The following is a 26,985-nucleotide window of genomic DNA, read 5'->3' on the forward strand; positions in this document are numbered from 1 at the left end:
TCTTTATTTGGGGGGGAGGGGCAGAGAGAGAGGGAGAGAGCATCCCAAGACTCCACGCTGTCAGCACAGAGCCCGATGCAGGACTCGATCCCACAAACTGTGAGATCATAACCTGAGCAGAAATCAAGAATCGGAGGCTTAATAGGCTGAGCCATCCAGACACTGCTAACTTCATACTTTTCTAATCAGAAAAAAAAAAATTACTTTCACTCTGGAAAAACGAGAGAATATTTGACATGTTGTGTTTTCGAGAGCTTGGAATGTTCCCGTGTCAAAATGGCCACTTAACAGGGCCCCTGGGGCTCAGTCAGTTAAGAATCCAACTTCGGCTCAGGTCATGATCTCACGGTTCGTGGGTTTAAGCCCCGCGTTGGGCTCTGTGCTGGCAGCTTGGAGCCTGGAGCCTGCTTCGGATTCTGTGTCTCCCTCTCTCTCTGTCCCTCCCTTGCTCATGCTCTCTCTCTCAAAAATGAATAAACGTTAAAAATATTTTTTTTAACGGCCACTTAACTACACATGCCTAGTGGAAGGGTGGAGGTCCAGTGACGGCAGCCAATGAGGTGGGGATTTGCAGCAGCGGAAACTCTCCCTCCCTGCCCGGTGGGGACGCAAAGTCGTGCAGCTGCTTTGGAGGACATTTTGGTGCCTTCTTAACAAAACCTAAAAAACACACCCTTCCCGTACGATCCAGCAATCACGCTCCTGGGTGTCTCCCCGAAGGAGGTGAAATTTCTATCCGCACTAAAATTTCCACGTGGGTGTTTTAACAGCTGTATTCAACATTATCAAAACTTGGAGGCTTCTGGAACTTCTATACCCTTGCCCCTCAGTGCTCAGCCTGGATCGCCCTTCACACATTCACCCTCCAAAGTTGATCTCAGACGCTTCCTCGGCCAGGAAGTCTTCCTCTGCACTCCCCCAGTACCTTTTTCATGCTGGTCAGGAATCCCTTCGGCTGCAAGTAACAGAAATTCTGACCAGCAGTGGCTTCAACACATGGGGGTGGGTGGGTATTTTTCCCTCAAGTAGGAAGGTAGAGGGTTGCTGACATTGGTTCAGTGATGCAGTAATGTCAGATCTGGGGTCTCTGAGATTCTCTCCACCTTCTCCTCATGACTACAACATGGCTGCCACTGCTCAGAGCATCAGACACCCACATCACATTCAAGGAAGAGAAGTGAGGGGCAGAGCAGGGTAGAACATTTCTCCTCATTTGCCTTTCTCGAATCCAGGAGGGAAAAAGGCTTTCCCAGGAGTTTGCAACAGGCATCCCTTATACCACACTCTAGAACAAGGGCCCCTTTAGCCCCAGCCTGGACCTACACTTCTGAGATGAAAGGACATGAACAAAATGGGGTCATGTCAACAGGAAAGGCCTTTTTTTTTTTTTTGATCCTCTTTACCCATTTCACCCTCACCCCCACCCCTGGCAGCCCCCAATCTATTCTCTGTATCTATGAGCTCAGGGTTTGGGTTTTCAGGTTTCACTATAAACACGATCCTATGGTACTTTTCTCTGACCCATGCCGCTTAGTGAAATGTCCTCGGGTCCGTCTGTGTTGTTCCAAGGGGCAAGTTTCATTCTTCCTTATGGCTGAGTCATATCCCAGTATCCTGTGTATAATCACATACGTATCATCACTCACCCTTCCACGGACACTCGTGGCTTCCTCGCCTCGGCTGCTGTAAACAATGCTGCCGTGAGCATGAGGGTCCTAATTAGGGTCCCGATCAGGGTCTCCCTCAGACAAACAGCCAGCGGAGGACTTCCTGGGTCACAGGGTCATTCTACGTTCAATTTTTCAGAGGACCTCCGCGCTGTTCTCCAGAGCGGCCGCACCGGGTCGCATTCCCACCTGCACCGGACCAGGCGTCCCCCTTCTCCGCATCCCCGCCGACACTGGCTGTTCTGTTTCTGAAGACGGCCGTCCTGACAGGTGTGCGGTGCTCTCTCGCTGTGGTGTTGACCTGTATTTCCCTCGGGATCGGTGACGCTGAGCATCTGTTCCGGTGCCTGGTGGCCATCTGGACGTGTTCTTTGGAGAAATGTCTGTCCCGAGCCTCCCACTATTTTTTAATCAGATTTTTTTTTTTTTTTTTTTTTGCTATTGAGTTGTGTTGAGTTCCGCCTGTTTTGGACATCAGCCCCCCCACCGGACAGACGATCTGCAGATCTCTTTCTCCCATCCTGCAGGTTCCCTTTTCCTTCTGTTGATGGCCTCCTTTGCTGTGCCGAAGCTTTTTAATTTGCTGTGGCCCACTTGCTCATCTTTACTTCCCTGCCTTTGCTTCTGGCCTTTAAGACAAGTCGCTGCCGTTTCTTGTACTCCTGAAATGGAGTGCGGCCCGTAACTCAGAAAGTCTGTGAGGCAACATTCATGAGGCTCTGTGTACACATAAAATACCACCACCGCCTTGTGGCTGTTTACATCAACCTAAAAAATTTTTTTCTGAAGTGTATGCATTTATTTTTGAGAGCGAGAGCGAGCAGGGCAGGGGCAGAGAGAGGGGGAGTGAGCGAGAATCCCAAGCAGGCTCCACACCATCAGCGCGGAGCCTGATGTGGGGCTCAAATGCATGAACCAGGAGATCATGACCTGAGCCGAAACCTAGAGTCGAACGCTCAACCGACTGAGCCACCCGGGCGCCCCATAGATCAACCTTAACTTCTAAAGCGTGCAGTCCACGCCGCTGTCAGTGGCTCACTCCCAGGTTATAAAGTCCTGCTTTCGAGGGCTGTGTGTTTTCAGCAAAGAAAACCACCCCGCATAACCTTCTAAGGACACAAATGCGCATTTCTAGTGGTAAAATCTGTCGCAGAGCAAGATCACGAGAGACCAAGCCGTTTGGACCGTTAGAAGTTCGCCTTGAAACTTTATCTGTTGTGCTATTCTCCCATATGCTTCTGGCCCACCCCCTGGGCAGGTCTGCAGACGACAATGTATTTAACAACCCAAATATAACGGAAACAGCGGATGTCGTCACGCCCCCCCCAACCCCCCCCGCCCACCGAAGACCAAATACAAAGGGCCAAACCAGCTTTCCTATCACTCAGATGCCCGCTCTCACCCCCCAAAGGGTCAGCAGAAAGCACATCGGAGGAGGAGTTTTTGTTTAGGTCACGTAAAGGAAGTTTCTGAAAGTTCCTCCCAAACGCAAGGCAGCAGGGAGCTTTACCCTGGAACCCCGAACGTCCACCTCTGCTGACGACACAGTCACGGCTGGTCCTCGCACACCTGCTCCGTCCCCCAGCTACCGACTAGAGATCTTCTGTGCGTTTCTGTAATTACCGACCGCGGGAGGCTTCCTCATTCGGTCTTCGCAAGCAAACCAAAAATAGAACTTCTATGAAAATATGTAAATACTGTAATTGAGTTTGGAATATTTCGCATCAACTACAGATGTCTCAAGATAGAATTTTCTTCCTAGCTCATTCACTTTCGTTAGAAACGCTTCAGTTTCCCAAAAAAGGAACACTCGCGTAACGAAAAGCCTATCTTCTTGCCGACAGAAAAAGAATTCCAGAGCACATGCACACCCACCTAGAACTGAAGGAACGGGACATCCGCGAGACAGGGCTCAACTTTTAGTCTCCACACCTTCCGGCTGGACCTCTGACTTCGTGCCGATTACCTTCCTGTTGTCGACACCAAGCAAGTACCCAGGACGACACTCAAACGGGCTGGCGAGGAAGGAGTGACAACATGTGCGCGTCTACACAAGGGCAGAGGGCAGGGGGGCCAGGGCATAGCAGGGTCAGGAGACACCCAACCGTGGAGGAGCCCCTCCCCCCGCTCCAATACACAAGGGCATGCGGCCTCCGCATCTGTGCACCGAAGCAGCTCCGGGACCAGAGTCGCAGGATGTCCTGTCGTTGACGCAGGGGAACAGGAGCCCGGGGTGCACACAGACAGTGCCACCGCACTGTGCCTCCGGGCTGAGGGCTGCGACCAGACGCAGGAACGCTGCCAGGCAGACACCAGTGGTTCCGTGGGCACCACCGGGATCCGGAGTGACGGCACCAACCTCAGTGGTCGCCTCCCAGATTCTTCCTTGTTCCGAGGATGCGTGTTCCTGAGCGATTGGGGCCTAAGGATTCGGGCCACTTACAAGCTGCGCTTAAGGTAGAAGAGGGAAGTTTCCCTTCTCTCGGATCAAGAAAGAGTAAGGCAGCCAGCCAGTGGCCGCAGAGGAGACGCCACCTGTGAGGCCTAGAGGGAGGGGACCGGGCCCTGCACACCCTTCCCCTCCGGCGAAGCCGGTGGGCCCCGCGCGGCCAGGGTGAAAGCAGTGACTTGGGCATCAGGCCCGAGGAGGGGCGCAGGGTGGATTAACGCAGATCCTGGAACACCACCAGCTCTCAGAGACCACTAACCCCAAATCTGCTCTCAGCCAAGGACAGGGGCAGTGACAAGGAGCGGTCCCCGTGGAGGGCCAGCTCCCGGCTCAGGCCCGAACACCCCCACCCCTCACCCTGGATACCTAGTAAGTAGAAGAAAAACGATGCCGGGTGTTAGCACGACTCTTCCGAGTATCTCAACCCTCCCAGTAGTTTTCTCAGGGAAAAGGGTGCTTCCGGAGATTCCGTGCCCACCACAGGGACCCTGCGGGCCGTTCCCAGCTCTACATTAGCTCCTCGCCCGCGTCGCCCGGCCAGCCACCAGCGTGATGGCCGGAGGGCTGTGAACACAGGCGCCACCAGACTCGAGGGGGCACAGGGCCAGGGGAAGTCCCAGACACCGGGCCCCTAGTGTGCGGCGGACAGAACTGAACACGGGCTCCCCTGGGATGGGACAAGGAAACTCCTAAGTGGAGACTTCCCACCTAAAATTCAATGAAGCAAACGCAGAGACGTTTAAAAATGACTTTGCTGTTTAGAAAAGGGACTTACAGGCTCCATGGATGTGACTAAGGGCACGGAACGTTGGGAGTTTTGAGAACCGATTTTGCAAAGCTGCCCATTGGTGCACAGTCTCGGGGGGACCGCGATGCAGGGGCCGAGTGGGAGCCCAGAACCTACCTTCCTGGTCTCTAGATCTGAATGAGGACTCATGTACCTGATCCTCAGTGTAAATTTCTTTCCCTCTCAGTGTCGTTTCTCATGAAGGCCAAAGGGCCAGCTACACGCTTTTCTATACACACGAAGCCTTCTCACAAAACCGCCACTTATGAAGAACACAGACTCCTTGAACATCATTCGCTATGTTAGTGATTTCTTCTTTACGTATGGAAGCGATTCTGTTACCTGCTGCGGAAGAAATCACTCTTGGAAGGGAGGGGGAAAGAGTTAAAGTTAGACACGATGAACTCGGAGGTTGTCACCCGCATATGGATTTTTTCATTCGGGGCATACAGACTTGGTTTTCTAATGAAACACGCGAGCGTTCCTAATGGTTTTGATTCGAACAGAAAGTCGTATTCAGAACACCATGGAGGCAAGGTCACGTCTAGCGGCAGGTGCGCTGGCGTATTTGAGGCTCCAGGTTAGGGAGTTTCTGGGCAACAGACATTGTAATCGTTGGAAGGAAAAGTCCTTTACAAACTACTTAGACAGCTACACGTACCCAGTCTGTACGTGAGCAGTGTCCACACGTGTGCCCTCACCGGGAGACCCCAGCCGCCCACGGGGTCTGCACCGCGGATGCTGGTTTGTGTCAGTGCTCGATATCCTGACCACCCGAAACTCACTGTTTTAGCACTTTCTTTTCTAATCAATCTTGGGCTTTTTTTTTTTTTTAATGTTTTGTTCTTCTAGTATCTTTAAGATACAAAAATCTCTTGATCTTCAACCATTACCTAGAAATGACACAAGGGGACCCACACAGCCCACGGACCTCCAGCAGGGCTCGGCTCACGCAAATGCCCTTTCCTGAAGGGCCATCCGCTCTAGCGTCTTCGTTTACTGTATTCAGACCCACGAGAAAGCTACTCTGAACAGTGAATGTTCTGGGACGCCTGGGGGGCTCAGTTGGCTAAGCGTCTAACTTTGACCCAGGTCAGGTCATGATCTCACAGCTCGTGGGTTCGAGCCCCGTGTCGGGCTCTGTGCCGACAGCTCGGAGCCCGGAGCCTCCTTCGGTTCTGTGTCTCCCCCTCTCTCTGCCCCTCCCCTGCTCACACTCTCTCTAAAAGATAAATAAACATTAAAAAAATTTTTTTGACGTAAATGTCCCCCACCACATCTTTATGTACCTACAACGGTTCTGTTCACTCAGATCCACGGGTCCTTGGACACACACTTCAAGTTCTAACTCAAAAGTATCTAAGTACAAATACCGAGTGACTGTTCAGTGACAAGTCAGAAGTACTGACCATCAGGACTTTCGGTGTTACTCTCGCGATCCCTTTCTCATCCCTTAAGTTCTGAGGAGACGTACAGGGACAAATTCATGTAGTTAAAACAAAAATGGCACCACAGGAACAGGTCTGCCTTCAGGAAACAAGACTACAGAGCGTCGACATAAAGGAGCCTCTAGAGAGTTCTTTCACACGGCTCACTTCATGCAATGCCATTTTCATGTTGCCAGTGACAGAGGTGACAGGATTACAAGGTGGCCACCGACAGAATGACAGCGACTCTGCGGCATTTGTCAACGGTGCTCCGTAGAGCACTTCACGATGGCACCGGAAGGAGACACAGGTCCTCGGACACACGCGTGTGGCTGTGCAAATTTAATTGGTTGTCACGTTACTTGATGTACTTTTGAGCGGGATTTGTGATTGATACATGAAGGGAAGCAAAAGTCTGAGACAGGACAGGGACAGGGACACCAGCGGACCGTTTGGGGACGGTGGACGCTGACGGAGGGAAAACCCAGGTCTGGCAAAACAAGAAAGCCAGGATAGCCCGTACCTCTGATGAACACATTCAAACTGTAAAATGGCACTCAAAAATCAGTGTTTCGTGAAGTCAGGTAAAAAGTGCCGCTGCTTAATGAAGGTTTCGAGAAGCTGGCACACTGAGTAAATGGACACCGCAGACCAGACTTCACGGTGTCTAGAATTCAGGGCTTGCTCAGGCCCTGCTCCCTGCAAACCACACGGGGAGGCCGGACTGCGTGCGTGAGCGTCTAGGCCGCAGAACAAAACGGAGTGAAATCAAACTTTCGTCACTCTTGACTGGGAGACGCCAACAGGGCTGAGAGGTGAGGGGACACACGACAGCCATTCTGAACAAAAAGTACGCACGACCACATCTGTGTCTACGTTACTCAGTGTGTTCGACTTAGGGACTCTGGAGGGAACGGTGACGTGCCGTGTAAACTTTACGTGGTGAAGTCCTGGGCGTTTTGCACGGGCTTTCCACATGCAGCAGAACTTACTTCAGAGCCGACAGCCTATTTCACAGTATTATCTGAGCGTCACACACAAGCAACATGTATATACTGCAAGTTTATTTCAATCACACAAACGAAGTTAGCGTGTAGGAAATTTAAATGAAACAGTACGGTAAAAATGGCAGAGAACCGAAAAGGCTAAAGAGGAAGCACACCTAAAGCACGAGAATCCAACATTCGTTAGTGTTTCGTCCTCGGTTCCGACGGACACTTGACGCTGGCAAAGCGTGGACGAACCGCGACCGGGACAGCCGTTCCGGAGAGACCTCGGCACCGGCGGGAGGTGTGTACATTCAGTTGGTTTGCGATGGACCGTCGGCCGTTGACACAGCGCACAGGACGGATTGGTCACGGGTCAGATCACAGTGTTGAGGAAAGAAGTGCCTTCCTGTAACTAGAAAGGACCCCTGAACTGCACTCAGCTTCAGACAGCCCGTGGACTAGAGCACAAAAACCATCGTCTGACGGGGTTCCGAGGAACATCGCTCCGAGAACTTCCCGCATGAGTTACTGAAATCTCTAACGATGACAAAACTGTCACGTAGGACAGCGGATGTGTACAGTGATTTCATCAAACGTCTTGTAAAGAACACATTTAGCAATCCGGGATAATGCAAAATGATGGAAAATGGCGTGATTCAACACTGGTTTTCTGTCATTTTACACAGATATCCTGCTAATGTTAGACCAAAAGGCACGAGACAGTTAGTGCGTAAACCGGTTCCTTTTTGAGATCTAGCGTTTTACTGCAGTCTTTTATCTCACTTTGGACCACGTGCACCCAGCATCCTATCCTACCAGAGACCAACAACCAACAAAATCAAGTGATTTCTCACCAGATTTATAGGGGACATAAGCGTTTACACCATCGAAGTGTCTGCATAACCGAAAGTACAGTAATAAAGATGAAAATGCCTCCTAGTTCTTCTAGAAAACAGTACTTCAGAAGCCTGCCGCATCTTGAATGCCTTTACTACTGCCTGACCATGAAGAGGGACAGAAAACACAACCACAGACCTGAGCGAGGACAGCTCACCCATCACAGATTAATGTCAAACCGCAGTCTCTACACAAACGGGAACTACCGTAAGCAGGAAAAACCTCCCTCGTTCACACCGTTTGGAAGGGTAATGGCAAATCCGCAGCCTTTAGAAAACTACGCTATCGACAAGCTCCGTCTTCCCAAATGAGATTACGAAATCTAGAAAGCAGATGAAAATGGATTACTTCTTCAAAACTTTAGTGAAACTTCAGATAATCAAAGATTTCAAAGCAAGTATGGCACGTAACTGAAGCATACATCAAGACGGAGAGCCTGGAGAGTTTCTGATTTCCTAAATTTTCAAAAAAAAAAAAAAGAAATCTATCATTGCAACATACAGAATGTCTCCCCTATTTTAGTCTTCATGAGTTTCCAAGAGAAGGGTGTGGATTACGAACGCACGCACACACACCCGAGCGGGGTCGGCAGAGGATCTAATCCCGTCCTCCTACCCCAAGTCTCACTCTGTCACCAGAGAACTACTCAGAGCCCCTCGCCGGTCCCCGCTGCCGCGTGACTGACGCCTGTGACCTCAGTCGCTGCTGACATTGCCACTTCTTATGTTTCCACACAACACAATTCAAGAGCAGCTTTCCTGGTCAGAACATGCACCCGAACACCTGTCCGACTGCAGGGCACCTAGGTCATAGTAACTGCCAGATTCAGGGAGCGAGTTTTCGAGTCCCACAGTATGATGTGATTCATGTGAAGCTCAGAATCATGTTTCAGACCACTGAAATTACTGAAGCTGAAATACGAACAGCTGAAGACATGATGTAAAAGATTAAGTACTTGGTTCTGCTAACACATTTACCAATTAAAGTCACAAAATATTCCTCATTATTATTCATGCAGGTAATTGAGAACAAAAGACAATGCAGAAATTAACTTTAAATGAAAACTTATTCCTTCCCTTCCTCCCACCCCCTACACTCTACAAAATGTTTTCCCTGGGACCAGGCCTTGAAAAGGCCACTACATATTAGTGTGACATGCATTACTGTTTGCAATTAAAAAAGCTAATTTTGTGGTGGCTGTAATTACATTATAAAAATGTCCACATGCATAAATCTAAAAAAGGTTGAAAACCTACAGTAAATCTACAATATATTGTTTTACATTTGACCACTGGTGTGTGTTATGTAGGAGTCATAGATTTGGTAAAGCATTTTAACAATTTAGGAAGGCATCTAAATCTTTAAATTCTGGATGAATTTTATGTTGTAATCTACAAAATTGCATGAAGGCTAACTCGAGAGACTTCCTATCGTTCTAAAATTCCTCAAGCCAGACAAATCATTTTTAGGACACTTTCTTATCAATATCGCCCTTTGAAAGCACATACAATTCCATTCGTTCCACGTTTTAGGATCTGAACCTCCACAGGGCTGACCTCAATTACGGAATATCACACGTGATAGGAAGACAAACCTGAGAGAAACATTTACAATACAATAGCGTAACTTGCTAAATTCTTCATCAGCACTCTCTGAAAACAAACTTCTTAAGCCTTTCTCCTCTTTATTTTAGCAATGGGTTGTGGAAAACGTGCGATTTTGTCTTGACGTGAAAATATTTCAATGCACGGCGATTCCGCCTGATGGGCTTAGGATTTTCTGCATAACCGTTAAATGGGAACTCTTATCCGACCCTTCCATCCTGTTGAAAAGGTCAGAAGAAAGCAGCAAACTGGAGGGAAATCGCTGATCGCCAGAGCAACAGCATCTGAAGGCTCACAAGTGCGCCGGCTCTCCTCCTTCCGACCATCCGTATCCACTTTCTTCTCGCGGCTCACGAAACGTAGGGGCTTGTTGTTACCAGCTGTCGTTTGCAGGGGTCTTTTTTCTTCCTCCAGCTACGGTCCTGTTTCTCCTGGGCTTGCTTCTCTACGCAGAATTGGACTTGCTCAGTTCTTGCCTGATCGCTGGGTACGAGAAGGAAACGCATTGCGAGTAAATTTGATGTGGAGGGGAAGATTCATTCCTAAGAACCCTCAGCGACTGTGTTCAAGCGCCCAGCAAAAAAAGATGGACTGACCTTGCACAGACCTTTGTTTTCTTAATACAAAGATGGTACTAATTCTTATGTGTGTACACACACACACACACACGCACACTCATTCACTCGCTCTCTCCCTCTTGCTTACAACACAGAAGAGTGGATGCCGCGGGCTCAGAACAAGAGGGCAGCGGGTGGGACTGGAGGACAGGCAGGGACGGGCCAGCGCCCCTGGACTCCACACCTGAGATGTCAGGACTTCTTTACCTGGGTTTTTACGGCTTCCACTGTCAGGAGCGGGCTCTTCCCGCACCCGGACCCACGCGAAAGGCAGGATACTATGCGAAAGTAATTGGTTTATGCCCCAAGCAACAAACTGGTTATTTCTTTATGTGCAGATCTTTAAAGACAGGTATCGTCAAACGGTACAGGGGCAGCAAATCTGCTGACATACTCACCATCAATGAGCTCTTCTTTTAGCTTTGTTAATTCTTTTCTCATTTCATCTAAAATGTCCTAAAATATTAGAGAAAAACAGGAATGCAGAAAAAAATTACTCCTCCAGATACTCTTGCTTGCATAAAATTCTGAGAATATATGAAGTCTGATGTACGGTTTTGCTGCCAGACCACTTATGTCTTAGGGTAGCCTTGGCAAATCATGTTTTAACAGTCTTCTCTGATTCCAGCCTAGTGAAACATGAGACACCAGAATGCTTTCTAAAACTAAAAATAATTCTGCTGTCCAGAGAAAGGCAGGATTCAGATGATTTCTAGAAAAGACAACAGGTCTGCTTTGAACCTCATCTTCTGGGAGCGGTCTGAGAGTTGGTGCAGAACGAAATTTCAAGGAACAGGAAAACTACACCAGACGAGCAGATCCTGGCCAAGCGGTGATCCGGTCTGAAGCACAGGATTCCCCGGGGACCCCGCCACAGCTGCCAGCTGTGTTTCGAGGACTCCGGGACTCCCCTGGCGGGCCAGGGCTGCCCTACCGGGTGGACACGAGGCTGGAGGGGGCCCTGCTGGACCCGCAGGTCCGAAATGGCAGGTACCAGCCGCAAGCAGCCACCGAGCACCGGAGACGTGGCCAGGCTGGGCTGAGACGCATCGCCCGTGTAAAACGCACCAGAGTTCAAAGATTCGGCGTGAAGAAATAATGTGTAATGACGTGTAATAGCTCTTCAGTAATTTTTAAACGTTGATTACATATGGAAATATTTAGTTCTATTAGGTTAAATAAGATATATTAAAATGAATTTCGCCACTTCACGGACTTCACACGGCTGCCAGAGATTCTCCGGCATTCACGTGACCCCTGTCACACTACGATGTAACAGTGTCGACCTGGATGTTCCTTCCTCCAGGAAAACCATTCCATCCTCAAATATTTTGCAAAATCTCGATTTCCAAGTTGATTTTGGAATAATAGACACCCCCACCCCCTTAAAAAATGACCAAGAACGGGGTCATGTGACAACTAAAAGGGTTTTTGACAAGGCGATGCGATCTGAAAAGTAACAGCTACCCTCGGGGCGGACTAGTTCCCAGGGCGCGACCTTCTTTAACGTTGCACACTTCAGGTTCAGATTCAGCTGCTCTGTTTAAGGTTCATTTTCTTAAAAGGTTTTTCAGGTTTAAAATAAGGTTGAAACTACCAGTAACTCCCCCACTTTACAATAAGGAACAAGCACACAGCAGTTATCGGAACAGCCTCACTGTGTCCTTATTCCAATTACTAGGAAAATCAGCGCTAAAACCAAACCTTTCCTCTCTTCTCCTCCCCTACAGACAGCCAAGAGTGTACCACGTTCTCAAGCGTGTGCAAGTACTCTACTTTAAAGTGTTTTCAAGAAAAGAAAGTCACGTTAGATATACGGGAAAATAGGGGCTTGATCATCAATGACCTCAAGCTTCCTTTTCAAACTACCTAACTCAATTTAACTTTTCAAAAGCTTTGCAGTTTGTAAAAATTAGGTTTATCCGAAACATTGTTAGTATTTCTCTCCTTCATTCGTATTTGACTTTAATTCCGAACTCCTACCACTGCAACATTATCCGTCCCTTTTTGAGCCACGAACATCTGCTAGCATTTAAAAAAAGGAGTGACGCCATGGGGAGAACAGGCTTCGAGGAAAGGTCTGGGTTCTGATCCCGACTCGAACTACGGACGGGGCCGCAGGGCTGAGCGGCGTAACTTCTCAGAACCTCCGAAGCACACAGTTGGAGTATACACAGTTGGGAGGCTGTTGGACGGGCCTCCACGAGGATCCCTAGACGGTGCCGCACCGTGAGCCCGGCCAGTGCCCGGCCTGCGCGTCCGCCAGGGGGTCGGTACGAGGCCACCATGGGGCCTGGTGTGGTCACCGCTGTCAGAGGCCACCGGGTGTGCGGGGTGGGAAGGCCAAGGGGACACTCTCGCTGCGGCTCCTCTGGGCTCAGGTGCTCCGGCTGGCCTTCCCCTTCGAATCTTTTTAACACTACCGATTTTTTAAAAACGTATTCCACCTCCTCTAGGAATAAAATCTTGGAAAGTCCACCATCTCCTCACCCGTCACTCCTTCTCCTTTCCTGCTTCTGAGCACGTCCTCGTACAATGTGTGTCCATGTACGACATGCATCCACGTACGATGCACGTCCGCGTACGACGCGCGTCCGTGTACGACGCACATTCGGGTACAACGTACGTCTGTGTACGACGTATCCAAAATACGGACATCTTTTTCTTTTTTATAAAGGTGGGATAACTGTTGGCACGGGTTGGTCACTGTTTTGCCAGCACGGGTGAGGGCTCACGATCCAGTATTAAATGCTCCCAACTGACTCCTTCATGGCCGCTGGGTGTTCCCCCACTGTCCATCTGTATACTTCTACAGTATTTTCTTAGCATAAATTCCTGGGAGTGAAATTTCTGGGTTCAAAGGTAAGATATTTATCTTGTTTTCCCAAACTGCTTTCTAGAAAACAGAGGTACCGGAGAGTGCCCGTCTCCCTCACATTCTGGACAAGGCCAGGTCTGTTGGGTCCATTTTTGCCAGTGTCCGGTGACAAGTGCAAGCCTATTTCCCTTCACAATTATACGCCACGCACTCACGTTTAAAGTTTATATTGCGCCACTGCTGGAGCTTTACATTAATGCCCTGAACCAAAAAAATTAAGGTTTGAAAACAATAATACACTACTAATGCTATTTCATTTGTATAAAAATATGTAAACTCTACATTCTTTTTTCAAACTTTCCTTTACTTGAGAAAGGGAGAGACAGAGGGAGGGAGAGAGAGAGGGAGGGAGAGAGAGAGGGAGGGAGAGAGAGAGGGAGGGAGAGAGAGAGGGAGGGAGAGAGAGAGGGAGGGAGAGAGAGAGAGAGACATGGAGGGAGGGGACGGTGGAAGAGAGAGAGGGAGAGGGAGGGAGAGGGGGAGAGAGGGGGAGAGAGGGGGAGAGAGGGGGAGAGAGGGGGAGAGAGAGGGGGAGAGAGGGAGAGAGAGGGAGAGAGAGGGAGAGAGAGGGAGAGAGAGGGAGAGAGAGGGAGAGAGAGGGAGAGAGAGGGAGAGAGAGGGAGAGAGAGGGAGAGAGAGAGAGAGAGAGACAGAGAGACAGAGGGAGGGAGGGAGAGGGAGGGAGAGAGAGCGACAGAGAGAGAGAGAGACGGAGGGAGGGAGAGGGAGGGAGGGAGAGACACGGAGGGAGGGAGGGAGGGAGGGAGGGAGAGAGAGGGACAGAGAGAGATGGAGGGACGGAGAGGGAGGGAGGGAGGGAGGGAGAGAGAGAGAGAGAGAAAGAGAGAGGGAGGGAGGGAGAGAGAGAGGGAGGGAGGGAGAGAGAGAGAGAGAGAGAGAGAGAGAGAGGGAGGGAGAGAGAGAGAGAGAGAGAGAGAGGGAGGGAGAGAGAGAGAGAGAGAGAGAGAGGGAGAGAGAGAGAGAGAGGGAGGGAGGGAGAGAGAGAGAGAGAGGGAGGGAGGGAGAGAGAGAGAGAGAGAGAGAGAGAGAGAGAGAGAGAGAGAGAGAGAGGGAGGGAGGGAGGGAGGGAGGGGGACAGAGAGAGAGGGAGAGGGAGAGAATGAATCCCAAACAGGCTCAGTGTGGTCAGCGTGGAGCCAGACACAGGACTTGAACTCACGAACTGTGAGATCACGGCCTGAACCGAGATCAAGAGTCAGACTCTCAACCGACTGAGCCACCCAGGCGCCCCTTAACTCTACATTCTTTTCAAGCGCGTTCACGCTCTGTCGAACACATGCACACGAGACAGTTCTAGAAAGAAACCAGTGCACCAGAGGCAGCTGCCAATGAGCGTGCCTACCTGCTTCAGCCTGTCGTAGTCTAGCCCCTCTGTCTGGACGCCGTTGGCACTGGGCTGCGACGAAGGTGCAGATTTTGGTCTGTACAAACAGAATTTCCAGGACAGGTAAACGACACTTAGGATGTTTAAGAAGTTCACAAAAAACTGCAAATTTACCAACCCGACACCAGATTTAAGTCCTTTTCTTAAAACACACTGTGTTAACAAGTTAATTGTCAAAGTTGCAGGACCGACTGGAACAGAAAGCAGAAAGTATTTCTCGCGGGGCTCAGGGTTTCCAGCCGTAAATGGTCTCAGTAAAGAGACCAGGCAACGCGATGGGACCGCGGCGCTTCTTCCGGCAGGAGCGGAGGAGCGCGTGCTCCGGGCAGGGGCTGGAGCGAGGCCGCGTGCGACACAGTCTCGTTCTTCTAAAACCGTGCGGTGCGCACTAAACGTCTGGCGAACTGACCCCTAATGTGAATCGGTTGGCAAATCCTGTGCCTTGGTTTTGGGCCAAAAAACACTTTCCTGATGAAGTTTTTACGGAGATGTCATCTGAACAGCGTGTTTCCAGCTAACTACTTCCACAAACTTATTTTGTTTGTTCGTTCGTTCGTTTTAAAAGGAAATGCCACACAGAAGCAGACTGCCAACTAGGACTACACTTTTGGAACGCGAGGCTCTACTAAAACTTCCACGTGAAGAAGTCAGTCTTAGAAATCGGGTATTTTAAACAGCAGTTTCAGTATCAAATAAACCAGTCCTGTCTCCTCTCCAACTCTGGCAACCAGAGAGAAGCCCAGGGGAAAACCTGGAGTTTTACTGGGCATTCACCCAGGTGCTAGTTAGCCTGGTAAAGTGGCCACGCTCTGAGGGCCACACATCGATGCAGATGCAGACTAGTAGTCAAGTCACATATCCTCAAGCTCACGGAGGACCAACGTCACAAATCTGCACCAGGACTCGGTACCCATCACTTTGCGAAGCCTCTTACAAGGCTTATCATCCTCTAAACCCATAGACGCTGGTCGTGAAGATGAACTATTGAGTTACTTTGCTTTCATATCAAACATACGACTGCTTAAAAGGCTGGGAGGGAGCAAGTCGACCGATTTGGTATCATTAGGCAGCCGCCGCTCTGCCCTTAGGAACAAGGGAAGTAATACCTTTCAGAGAACTCCCCTCAGTAAGCACTGAGCTGGGCCGGGGAGAAGATTTACAGGACACAGCTCCTTTCCCCTGGGAGGGGACGGACCCCTTTACACTTCGCCGAGGGGACTGTTGAATCCCCTAGTCACCGAGGGCGTGCAGATCCGCGGCAGGGAAGGCAGGGGTTCCCTGCAGAGCCCGAACTAGTGAAAAGCCTTAATGGTCGACAGACACACTGTGTGCATTTCCCTTCCCCACGCTGTCTGCTCCTGCTCGTCGAGTTACGCTGTTAATTCCTCTGCTTCTCTTTTACTCTTTACATTAAGGTGGTACAACCAGCAAATTCTTTCCTCCTAAGCTCTATCATGAATATCCCCTGACGTTCATATGAGTGCCTACAGCCTGCTAACTAACTGGGCGGTATGTTATGACTATATCCGTATTTATTAAATAATACAAAACATTATACAATAAACGATTGAGGAAACATGCAATTAAGAAATTTTCATTCATGCTAACATGCAACCCACCACCACCACCACCATCATCACCATCACCACCCCCAGCCCCATCACCATGATAATTAACTAAAGGGGGGAACTTTTCATACTGAAGGAAAAAAGTAATCACCACTTTTTTTAAAAAAAGGTTTATCAACCTTCTGGGGGGGGGGGGGGGCTCTACGTGGGAAAGCAGCAAGATAATGGAGAAGAATAACAACAGAAAATCTCGTTAAATGCTATTTTTCTCTCTTACGTACTAGCAAATTTTCTAAGTCTTTTGGTTACAACGATTAAACCACCTCAAAAAAAAAAAAAAGCAGGAAAAACGATTTCACACTTGTGATATAAACATTTTATGCAGGTTTAACTGGCTGACAAACTTTAAATCTTTTCAGCATCAACAGCATGAAAATAATTTTAGCTAGTATCAATTTGGCCGAATACAATCTGATTGCAGAACTTCTAAATCACTGCCAGGGACACCCCTCTGTATACTATTTAAGTCACGTTCCCGGTAGACTTGATGTGAATTTTTAAAAACAGGTGCATATAATAACATGGGCAGATCTCGGTTATTTCTAACCCATGGATTTTCACTGAAAATTGATAACAAAACGAGGTTTCCCAGAGGTTTTTGTGTTACCTCTGGATACCTGCCTATAAAATAAGTACTATAATATTTAAGTCGCTATTCTGCCAAATTAATTCTAAATATCGTGCGAGCACTTGAGGATTTTTAAAAATTGTCAACTTTTTAATTAAAAAATACGAAATGCACGGTTCTTCTCTTAACTTTAGTAATGAAAACAAATGGTACAACAGGACTTATCCTAGAGAACAATCTGCTCGGGATGTTAGATGTCAGATTGCTAAAGACACTCAAGTACGTAGGAGACAGAGATTTTCCTCAAAGAGTAAATTTTTCACAATTGCGGCTGTAATAAAGTCCCGTGCTCCACCGACAAACGGTAAGAAATCTTCTGCTCCACCTTTTAAAGGCTTTGCCTCCTACTTCTATGGAGAACAGCCTTTCGAAGAAAATGCACAAGCTACCAAGAGCCTGGAGAAAACACAGGGACCGAGACCCCTCTCATGGCCCTGCGGACGTGTGCCCCGCTGCTGTTTATCCCCAGCCAACTACAGAGTGATGGTAGGGGGGTGAATACTATTAACTCTTCTAATTACAATCTCTTAGAGTTTTTAAAAAACTCTAAATGAAGCTAAATGTGAAAGGTCTGACCTTCCCAAGTGTCCCCCTCGTGGTGATTACCAGTCCAGGTAGAAAAAGCTCAGCCCTGCCCTGAACGTGTCAGTTAAAGGTCTCAAATCACAAAGTCACATCGGGGTGATACCTGTGTAATGAATCATAGGACCTGTTGTCAAAAACAATCTGATTTTTCCTTGGAGAATCCCGTCTATGAAGGGGAAAAACCATTTAAAGGGAAATACAATAGAAAACTTTTAAAAAGTAATTCTCACGAGGTTACCGTTTTATAGGTTTGCAGTCACAGCAAAAACAATTAAAGGAGTCCATTACCCTTAAAACAATCATTTTTTTCCAGTCCAGAAGACGGTATCTGGTCACTCCCTCTACTTGATGACTGAGGACAGAAAGGGGACAGACGCGCGCTGACCCTCCGTACAGACAGACAGCACACACGCAGACACAGTAAAAGCTGCCCACGCCGAGTATCGCCAGTACCAAGACCCAATAAAAACCACCGCCGCTTTAAGTATACACAAATCAACTCTTCTGAAAGAGCACGTCAACGACTTTTCTTCTACCTTGAATGTAAGATCTGTGAGCTCTTACTGAAAACCACAGGAAGAACTCACAAAGGTCCCAATGGTACATTCCAGCCACAGTCTGAAGTATTCGAACACTCTTGCTTTCACTCTACCATCCGAGGTCTTCGCTCAGCGACTACAGCACAGTGCAGTATCTGGCGTGTGTTGTAAGGTATTAACCCACCTTACCACTGACGTAACTTCGACAGGGATACTCATGACAGAAAGAGGTACTTTCACTGCCCTGCAAGGGTGAGGTGCACCTAAATAAAAACGTGAAGTGGCCAATACACTGGCTCTCAGAAGGAACAGGGGAGGAAACGGGCAGAAAAGCGATACAGTTCTGACTCTCAGACATACTTCTAAAACCCTCTTAGGGCTTAAAACTGCTTATGGTGACATTTTAAGGCAGGAATCACTGGCTGGATCCAATCCATCAAAAGGTGTATGAATGGTCAGGAAACAACAGACAGTTTCACAATTTCCATTTCAGGAAAGGAGAAGCAAGCCATCCACCAGAGCAGAACACGATTACGACACACTCCTGAGTAACAGGATCCAGTGTTTGGTGACTCAACAGAAAACTCCTTTTCTTAACGTGATTTTCAGAACACTTCCTTAACTTCCTTTAGAAATCTGAAAACTCTTTCAAAGAATTCTTTTTAAACTTGTTTTACTGTTTATTTTTGGGGGAGAGAGAACAAGCTGGGGAAGGGCAGAGAGTCTGACTGGGGGCTCGAACTCACAAACTGTGAGATCATGACCTAAGCTGAAGTCGGACGCTTAACCGACTGAGTCCCCCAGGTGCCCCTCAAAGAGTATTTTTTAAATGAACCCAAACACATCGAGGAACCTCCTGTGTTTGGAGAACCTCTCCCAGGTCCCTCCCGAGATACCCCTTCCGGCGTGGACTTGGGATTAGCTTCAGGCAAGCGCAGCAGGGAACCCTTGTCACTAAGGTGGAGACGAGGACTAGATGCGGAGAGAAGGAATTCTAGCCCGCCGCACTTCAACCTTCAACAGACACACAGGACACCACCGGTCTGGTCTCTGGGACACACTGGATAAACTGAGCTTCAAGACGTGCTCGTGAAGAAAAGCCATGCAAACTCCCAGGGACGCGCTGGAAGGCCCTATCAGTCAGGTTATCTGATAAACACCGATCTTTCTACTCTACTGAAAACACGGCCACAAAAGCAATTCCTGCATTTTTTTTCCAAAAGTCAGATACACTCATCTTTCAGTCACAGAGAAACCAGAAGATTCTATACATTGAAAAAGGCTCCGTTTCTTTGCGGAACTCACGTAATTGTGCCACTGCCCCGTCTCTGCCGGCACAGAGAGCCCAGAGAAACACACCCAAATTTACGATCAGGCTGATATGGGACAGATCTGTGTCGGGGGCGGGGGCGGGGGCGGAGGGGGCGGGGGAGGGGTGTCTATCCTCGTATTTTTCCCTTTTTAGGTTTCTATCATTAGAGTCAAGTCTGCTTTTTTAAGAGGCAAAAATAAGGCAAATGAGGCCAGAAAGAAAAGGCAAAAAACTGTTTGGTCCCGAGACACATACTCTTTTCTGGAAAAAAAACCCCAAAAAACAAAAACCAAAAACCAAAAACAGAAGTCCTTTAAACTGTCTCAGAAATCAAGGGAAAGTCTCATCTATGTTCAAGACCTGTGATACAAATTAGTTATGACAACAAAACACGCCCAGCTAAGAAATGCTGTTTGCTAAGACCACGCCTCGTGGCCCGGGAGAAGCAAGGTTAACCAGTCTTGTTTCTGGGCACTTTTTCTAAGTTGACTATAATTAAAAGTTTCAACTGAGAGAGAAATCAATCTTTTTACTTCACAAATTCAGAACTTCAGGTTTTATTTTGCTCTTTCTTAAACACTAAATGAAATTTCTCTCCGGCTGCTTTTCAGTTTAAAACATAAAAGTTTCTTTCAAAAATTACATTTACAAAATGAAGGATGTCACTGAGACTAATGGGGAAATGTGACTACGTCACATCACATCATGGCTCAATGTTAACTTTCTTGCAAGCGAGAACGGTACTAGGGTTCCGCAGGAGGACAGCCTGCTTGCTCCTCAGGGAAAATGCAGAAGGATGAAGGATTCAGGATGAAGCAAATTTGCAAACTGCTTTCCAGAACTCCAGACAAACAAGCGTGGATGTGTAAAGAGGAGCTCAAAGCCAACGTGGCAAAACTGGGAACTGGGGAGTCTGGACGATGGGCATACGGGTGTTTGCTCTTCTCTCGACTTTTCTGTAGTTTTGAATTCTTCAAAATAAAACCGTTCGGAAGGACCAAAGTGATCTCAAAATTTCAGACAACTGGCTAACAATAAGCCTACGGTGGGGTCCAGACAATCACTAAGAAGAACAGAACGTGCTCAGTGGTTTCCAAGAGCAGTAGGATTACAGGTTTTATTCGCTCCTTTGCACACTCAAATCCACCATTTGATTTTTCCTACCACGGAAACGTAGCCGCTAACCACGTGTAAATGTGAACCTTAGAGAACACAGGTACCTGGAGATGACAGGTGACTTGCTGCCATTCACTGTATTCGCTCTTTCCCAAGGTTTTCTTGCTGGTTCTTAAAAATATGGAACATAAGTTATTAAATACCTTATGTGCTCCCAGAGTTACTGTGAAACAAATAACAAAATCCTAGACGCCACTATACATGTTTAGGCAGTAATACAGATAAACAAAAAATTTTTCATTTCAATTCTGAGCTTTAATTAAAATCTGTAAGGATTCTGGGCGCCTGGGGGGCTCAGTCTGCTGAGCGTCTGACTTCAGCTCAGGTCATGATCTCATGGTCCGTGAGTTCAAGCCTCACGTGGGCTCTGGGCTGACAGCTCCGAGCCTGGAGCCTGGCTTCGGATCCTGTGTCTCCCTCTCTCTCTGCCCCCGCTCCCCGCCCCCCCCCCCCCCGCTTGTGCTCTGTCTCTCTCTCGCTCTCAAAAGCAAACATTAAAAAAAATTTTTTTTAAAAGTAAAATCTATAAGGATTCTAATTTGTATAACCTCAGACCTTAACACAGGAAGAAATGAATAAGCAAGTGTGACCAGCCCCCCTAGGAAAACTGCAGACTGTGAAATGTAAAACACTGTATGTCTGCACGCCAGGGGCTAAAAGTCTAAGGAGCAGGGCTCCCTATCGGATGAGGAGTTCTTGGCTGGGCGGTCTATAGATACGCCTCAGGGAACATGCAAATGAACCATGAACACGTTTGTATAAAAATACAGTCGGCCACCCCTTCTCATTGGGGGCGGGAGGATTCACAGCTCTTTGCACCTTGTGAACAGCTCTGGGACCCTAACTTACAGCGGAGCTCTGAAGAATCTGTGCTCTTGGTAACAACACACACATAAATTTTGGCTTATGGAAGAAAGATGAAGTTATTACAGTAAGTGGTTCACAAAACAGAGGATTTTTAAGGAAGGCAATGTCAAAGTGATCTGAGTCCTATTTAGAGGAAAAACAATTCACAAAGTCACAGTCTTAACTACAAGATAGCTATCGAAGTACCGAATAGTCACCATCCAATAATGAGAATATGAGACTATTGTTGGGTTTTTTGGAGAATGGGTTACAATCACAAAAATGGAAATTTTTTAGGATTTCTAAATAGTGCAATTCTAGAGGTCGCTGGTAGTCTCCAAATCAAAACGAGTAGGAATGAACATGGACATTTCTCTGCAGTGATTACTTATGGGTCATTCAAGATAGTAATTCATTGAAATCATCACATTTATTCATGTTGCTTTATTCCAAATTAGAGAAAAAAGCTGAAGAGACAGTCCAGCTCTTTGTCTTTTGGTCAAACACAAGGAAATGACACGTAAAACGTGAGAGCCTCACATCCTAGGCACGGACACCGCGCTCGTGCAGTGCCCACAGTGACAGGCGGTTTATTTGTTTTCTGCATGAAATACTCTCCACCCAAGATTTCTCCACGTCAGAAACTGCACTGAATTCAACAACGCTTTTCAAAGACTTTAACGAGATTTTCCTTTTACCTTACAAATTAGAAGCTTTACTTCCTTATCAGTACCACCCAAATGCATGGTTAAAATGACAATGCTCTCTAGTTGAGAACATTTTGAGCTGGATGCTAGTACTAATAACTACAGGCTCACTTAATCTTTTTTTCAATAATGTTTTTTAAGGTTTATTTTTGAGAGAGAAAGAGACAGAAAGAGAGAAACGGAGCATGAGCAGAGGAGGGGTAGAGAGAGAGGGAGACACAGAACCGGAAGCAGGTTCCAGGCTCTGAGCTGTCAGCACAGAGTCCGACGCGGGGCTTGAACCCACGAACAGTGAGATCGTGACCTGAGCCGAGGTCAGCTGCTTAACCAGCTGAGCCATCCAGGCGGCCCTCACTTAATCTTTACCTTTAAGAATGAATGATTAAAGATACTTCCCTTTCACCTATGTATATTTCCTTGCTTTAGCAAATAACGTCAAATCATTAACAGTAGTACACACAGAATGCGTTAAAAATTATGATTTTCAAAGAATCACCAGAAAAAATCTTCAGGTTTTAACGGATCACAGAAGCAAAGGAAAAACAAGTCATTGCTTCTGAGCGTGAACGAAACACTTTTAACATTTTCGTGGCCAAGCAGGTACTTGGTCCAAACATGGGTAAAGGGGAATTTTTAATTGAGGGGCGTTAGTATTTTGAGAAGGTTCTCAAAGGTTGAAATAGATCTCCTAAACTTACCGGGTGTACTTGTCGACGAGGCCTTAGAAGTGACGGGCTCGGAATCTTCCTAAACATACAGAAACTCGTATTAACCACACCACATCGGCTAGAATAACCCGGGGCACAGACTCAGTGCCACACTCTCCTCCGCCTCCAGTCCTTCTGGTGCGCTGCCCGCCGTGTCTTTTGTCAGCCTCCTGCCCCTTCCGTTCCAGCACAGACTGTCCTCCTCTGCCCCAACTCCCCTCCCCGGGTCCTGTCCTCGAGCACCCTCCCTGAGCGGCACCAGCCACCGAGACAGAGCCAGATGTCACAGACGGGTCGGGGTAATGGCATGGAATACCAAACTCGGGGGGGGCGGCGAGGGAGAACACCTGTACTGCTTAGACACCGGGGCACCAGGCAGATAAAGCCTGGCTGACATGGGGAGGGAGGAGGGGGCACAGCCCAGAACCATGGGGGAAACAGTTCAAAACCAGGATTCAGTCTAATTCCTTCGTTTTCAACAGCAGGTAACTGAGACCCTAAGAGATTTTAAAGCTCAAGTGAAAGATCATTCTCTCACCTAAGGTACAGCACTTACTCTACAGGTTAGAATTCAGTCCTTTCCCCACAAACTCAACCCATCTTACGAAGAATGCTAGTAAACATTTACACGTGAGGCTCCAAACAAGCCATCTGTTGTACGTGAAGGACCGAAAGAAGCAGTGACAGATTCCAACTAATCTCCAACACCGTCTCCCGAAGGAGCTCCGCCGGCTCTCGTGCCCCAGCCAGGCAGACTCTTCATGAACTCACGTGTTTGTCCTCTTTCTGTTCGGTGTCTATCGTTGATCCCTTTTCAGCAATTCTTCTCCTAGAAAGAGGGTATGTCAGATTGTTAAAAAATTCATCTAACTCTTAGCAGAACAACTACTTCTCCAGAGGGGAAGAACTGTGCCCGGCTCAATTACAGCTGAATGAAACGAACACGACCCTCTCAATCGTGACCACATTCACGTAACTCCCCGCTTACCTCCTGGCCAGCAGGGCGCTCATCTCCTCCATCAGCCCGCTGCCCCCTAACGGGAGGGGTCCGTTCCCACGACCCGTGTCTGATTTGGACAAGGCCGGGTTCGCGCCGATGGTGCTCCCTCCACTCGGGAAAGAGGCATCCTCCACCTTAATGAGAATAGACACACGGTGAGCCCCTACGTTAGACGACCCAAGCGTTACATTCAAAACAGAAGGAAGACTTAATTTCGATACAAACATCTAAGTATTATTTGTAAAATCTTTTTAAGAACCTATGGAGTGAATGGCGTGGATTTACATAAATCGGTGGAAGTTTCGTCAAAGTTAACGTCAACAGTAATGGGATAAAACGGGATAGAAAATAACGGGATAAGACATGTCTCCCTGTTCGATACACTGACAAGGACATACACTTTGGGAGGGGGAAAAAAAAAGGGTAACCTGCCCCAGAATGCATAATACAATGAGGAAACCTATCAGGGAAACCAAACTGAAGGATGAGCCACAAAATCAGTGCCTTGCAGACGTCAGCAACGTCAACGTCGTGTAAGAAACACTGAGGGGCTGACACAGATTACAGCATACTCGGGACATCACGACGAGATGGACTCCGGGATCTTGGGCTAGAAAAGTGGCGGAAAAGACATCGCTGACCCCAGATGCAATCTGAGTAGGTCTGTAGATTGTTAACAGCCCATCGATCCAGCTTCCTGACTCTGATCATTCTACAGTGGACACACAGGTGCATGTCCCTGTCCCTACAAAGCGGGATTTACGGACACTGTGGAGTGGTGTGTCTGACAAAAGGGGAGAGTATTGTGTTCGCCCAGAAGGAAACACAAACACACGGAAAAATCAAAGCAGATACTGTAAGCGGTGAGTCTGGGCGACGGGTTCACAGAAACTGCACTCTCTCAACTGTTCTGAAGTATAAATTATCTCAAATTTTTCAGTCAATGAAGTTCGTGAAAGTAGAATACGGTAAACTCGGTACTTGAGTCGCTGAGAAAGGACAGGACACACACACAGAAAAGGGGACACTCGGAAACGCATTTACCCGGGACACTTTCCTCAGTTTCGCTCCGGCAATCGCAGCGGCAAGTCCAGTCAACGGGCGATTGTCTTCAGACACTGATCCCGCAAAAAATCCAGATGCGGGGAGTGGGGGCGCGGGAGGGGGCGGAGGAGGGGGGGGGACCTGGTTGGGAAGGGGGGGCGGGGGCGGTGGGGGCGGCGGCCCCGCTGCGGGGAGCGGAGGGGGGGGCGGCGGCCCCGGGTGGGGGGGCGGTGCTGCGGCGGCCGGGGCGGGGCCAGGTGGGAGCGGCGGTGGGGGCGGAGGTGCGGGTGGTCCCAAGACACCGCCTGCAGGAGAGAGACGTTAGACAGCCGGTCAACGGGGCGCCGCGCGGTACCCTCTTTGGGAAGCGGTGCAGGACGCCACCGCCTCCAACTCTCACTACTGTTGGTGAGCTCCGCTTAGCACAATGTTAAAGTCTGGATCGGGGTGAAAAAGATACTAAATTGTAAAGCCAAAATAGAGGACTTCTTACTTTCGATTTTTGGGTGTTCCCGGGATTTGGTAAATAAAGTAAGTGCTCGCAAAATCTGCGCCTGGGGCAGCGTCCCCGAAAACAAGCTAGTGTATGTGAGGGCGGTTAGTAAGGCCTGAAGAAACAGACCCAAAGTCGTCTGCGTGCACCCCCAAAGGCTGAGACAGTAAGTCTGCAGTGGTGGAGACACTGCCTGTGCCGACTGAGACCATGAGAGGGCGTGGGTCCCCATTCCAGTATCTTACGCATGTCCCACACTTAAATCCAGTGTGCACAGAATCACCGAAATGAAGGAATCTACTAGAACAAAGCGCAACCTCAAAACAACCAGCAGTAATTAAAGGATCCGGAATTGGAAGTAGAGAGGTTTTTTTAGTCTAGAAGACAGGGGAAGAGAGAAACGTCTCCACGTCTAGTAAAACCACAGAGAGAGTGAACACGAACTTCTTTCGTATCAGAAGAATGACCTAGTAGGCACTCCCCTCTTGGGAGAGTTTCAGGACAAATAAAATGCTATTTGCACAATGGGTGGGGATTTTCTGCAGCTGCTAACTGAGCACTGACTGAGCGGTTCACACAAGCTGAGAACACCAATGGCTCCTAGAAGAGCACAGAGCAGGGGACGCCTCTCTTCCCGGGCAGTGGGCCCCGAGGGCGGGGGGGGGGGGGTGGCTGTCAGGTCAGGCTCACTGTGCCTCTCTGTCCAGCACTGTGGCCATATGTTACGCATCTGCACATACTAGAATTCTGGCTCAGTGTTTAAGCCAACCTGATAAGTCAACGAGAAAAAATATGTACACAGCAGTAACAAGTCTTATTACTTAAGAACCAAGATTTTTTGAAGGAGGTGTTTAATTTAAATCCAGACTGTAACACTGTTTCTTTATAAATACAAATCTGTCCTATCCCTTCCTTTACTTCCTGCTAAATCCTCTTTTTGAAAAAAAGAGTTGCTAAGCATCGTCTTTACTTCCAGAACCAGGTCCTCCTCTACTTACAAATAATCCACCCTCGGAAGGTCACATCCGCCCTCCCCCGTGACCATGACAGCACGGCTGGGCAAGGGGAGGGGCGGGAGGGGCGGGAGGGATAACGGGAGAGGATGCGAATTCCCTTCCAACCACCCCTTCAGCCCACCACTGCCTGTCACTCGGGAGCACGGAATCCACTGGGGCATACAGCAAGCCTGCCATTCTTCCCACTGCTTGTGCAAAGTCAGGCTGCCCCACAGGATTCAGGGTGCACCTACCCCCTCGAGTCCGATGTGGGAAGCCCAAATGAGACAGGGCCCACGACCGGAACTGTGCCAGAGCAGACTCTGGGATGATACGCTTAATGACTACAGCTGGGCACCAAGTCTATCCTCCAAATTTCCCACAAATTAAAGGGACACAAGGGAGATCACATATTCACTGTGCAGACAAACGTGTAAGTAACGTCTTCCTAGTGAAATTGGAAAGATCTGTGTCGTGGGGGCCACCAGATACCGGACCCCCCCCGCCCCGTGATCCTGTGGGAGACACCAATCGCTGTGGGAATTCCTCATATGGATCCTCCGAACGCAACCGATCCAGCAGAAGACCACCTCACTCGTCGGCCA

General features: G+C 48.4%; 1 protein-coding gene across 12 annotated transcripts in view; it reads right to left on the reverse strand.

The window, feature by feature from the left end:
- Nucleotides 1-7,377: 7,377 nt before the first annotated feature.
- The window catches only part of ENAH (ENAH actin regulator), a 137,050-nt gene continuing 117,442 nt past the window's right edge, over nucleotides 7,378-26,985 (reverse strand). For 6 of the 12 annotated variants that reach the window (XM_023247681.2, XM_045049353.1, XM_045049349.1 and 3 more), the window contains 9 exons: nucleotides 24,893-25,197; nucleotides 23,837-23,982; nucleotides 23,620-23,677; nucleotides 22,840-22,888; nucleotides 20,633-20,699; nucleotides 17,665-17,727; nucleotides 14,679-14,757; nucleotides 10,836-10,893; nucleotides 7,378-10,303 (listed from right to left, as the gene is read on the reverse strand). In XM_023247681.2, the coding sequence (XP_023103449.2) occupies nucleotides 10,266-10,303; nucleotides 10,836-10,893; nucleotides 14,679-14,757; nucleotides 17,665-17,727; nucleotides 20,633-20,699; nucleotides 22,840-22,888; nucleotides 23,620-23,677; nucleotides 23,837-23,982; nucleotides 24,893-25,197 (863 nt within the window). In that variant the 3' untranslated portion in view covers nucleotides 7,378-10,265. The remainder of the gene's footprint in view (nucleotides 10,304-10,835; nucleotides 10,894-14,678; nucleotides 14,758-17,664; nucleotides 17,728-20,632; nucleotides 20,700-22,839; nucleotides 22,889-23,619; nucleotides 23,678-23,836; nucleotides 23,983-24,892; nucleotides 25,198-26,985) is intronic. The other 6 variants (XM_045049355.1, XM_023247682.2, XM_023247679.2 and 3 more) reach the window with 1 other exon arrangement.

Source organism: Felis catus, chromosome F1 (assembly GCF_018350175.1).
Source record: "Felis catus isolate Fca126 chromosome F1, F.catus_Fca126_mat1.0, whole genome shotgun sequence".
NCBI lineage: Eukaryota > Metazoa > Chordata > Mammalia > Carnivora > Felidae > Felis > Felis catus.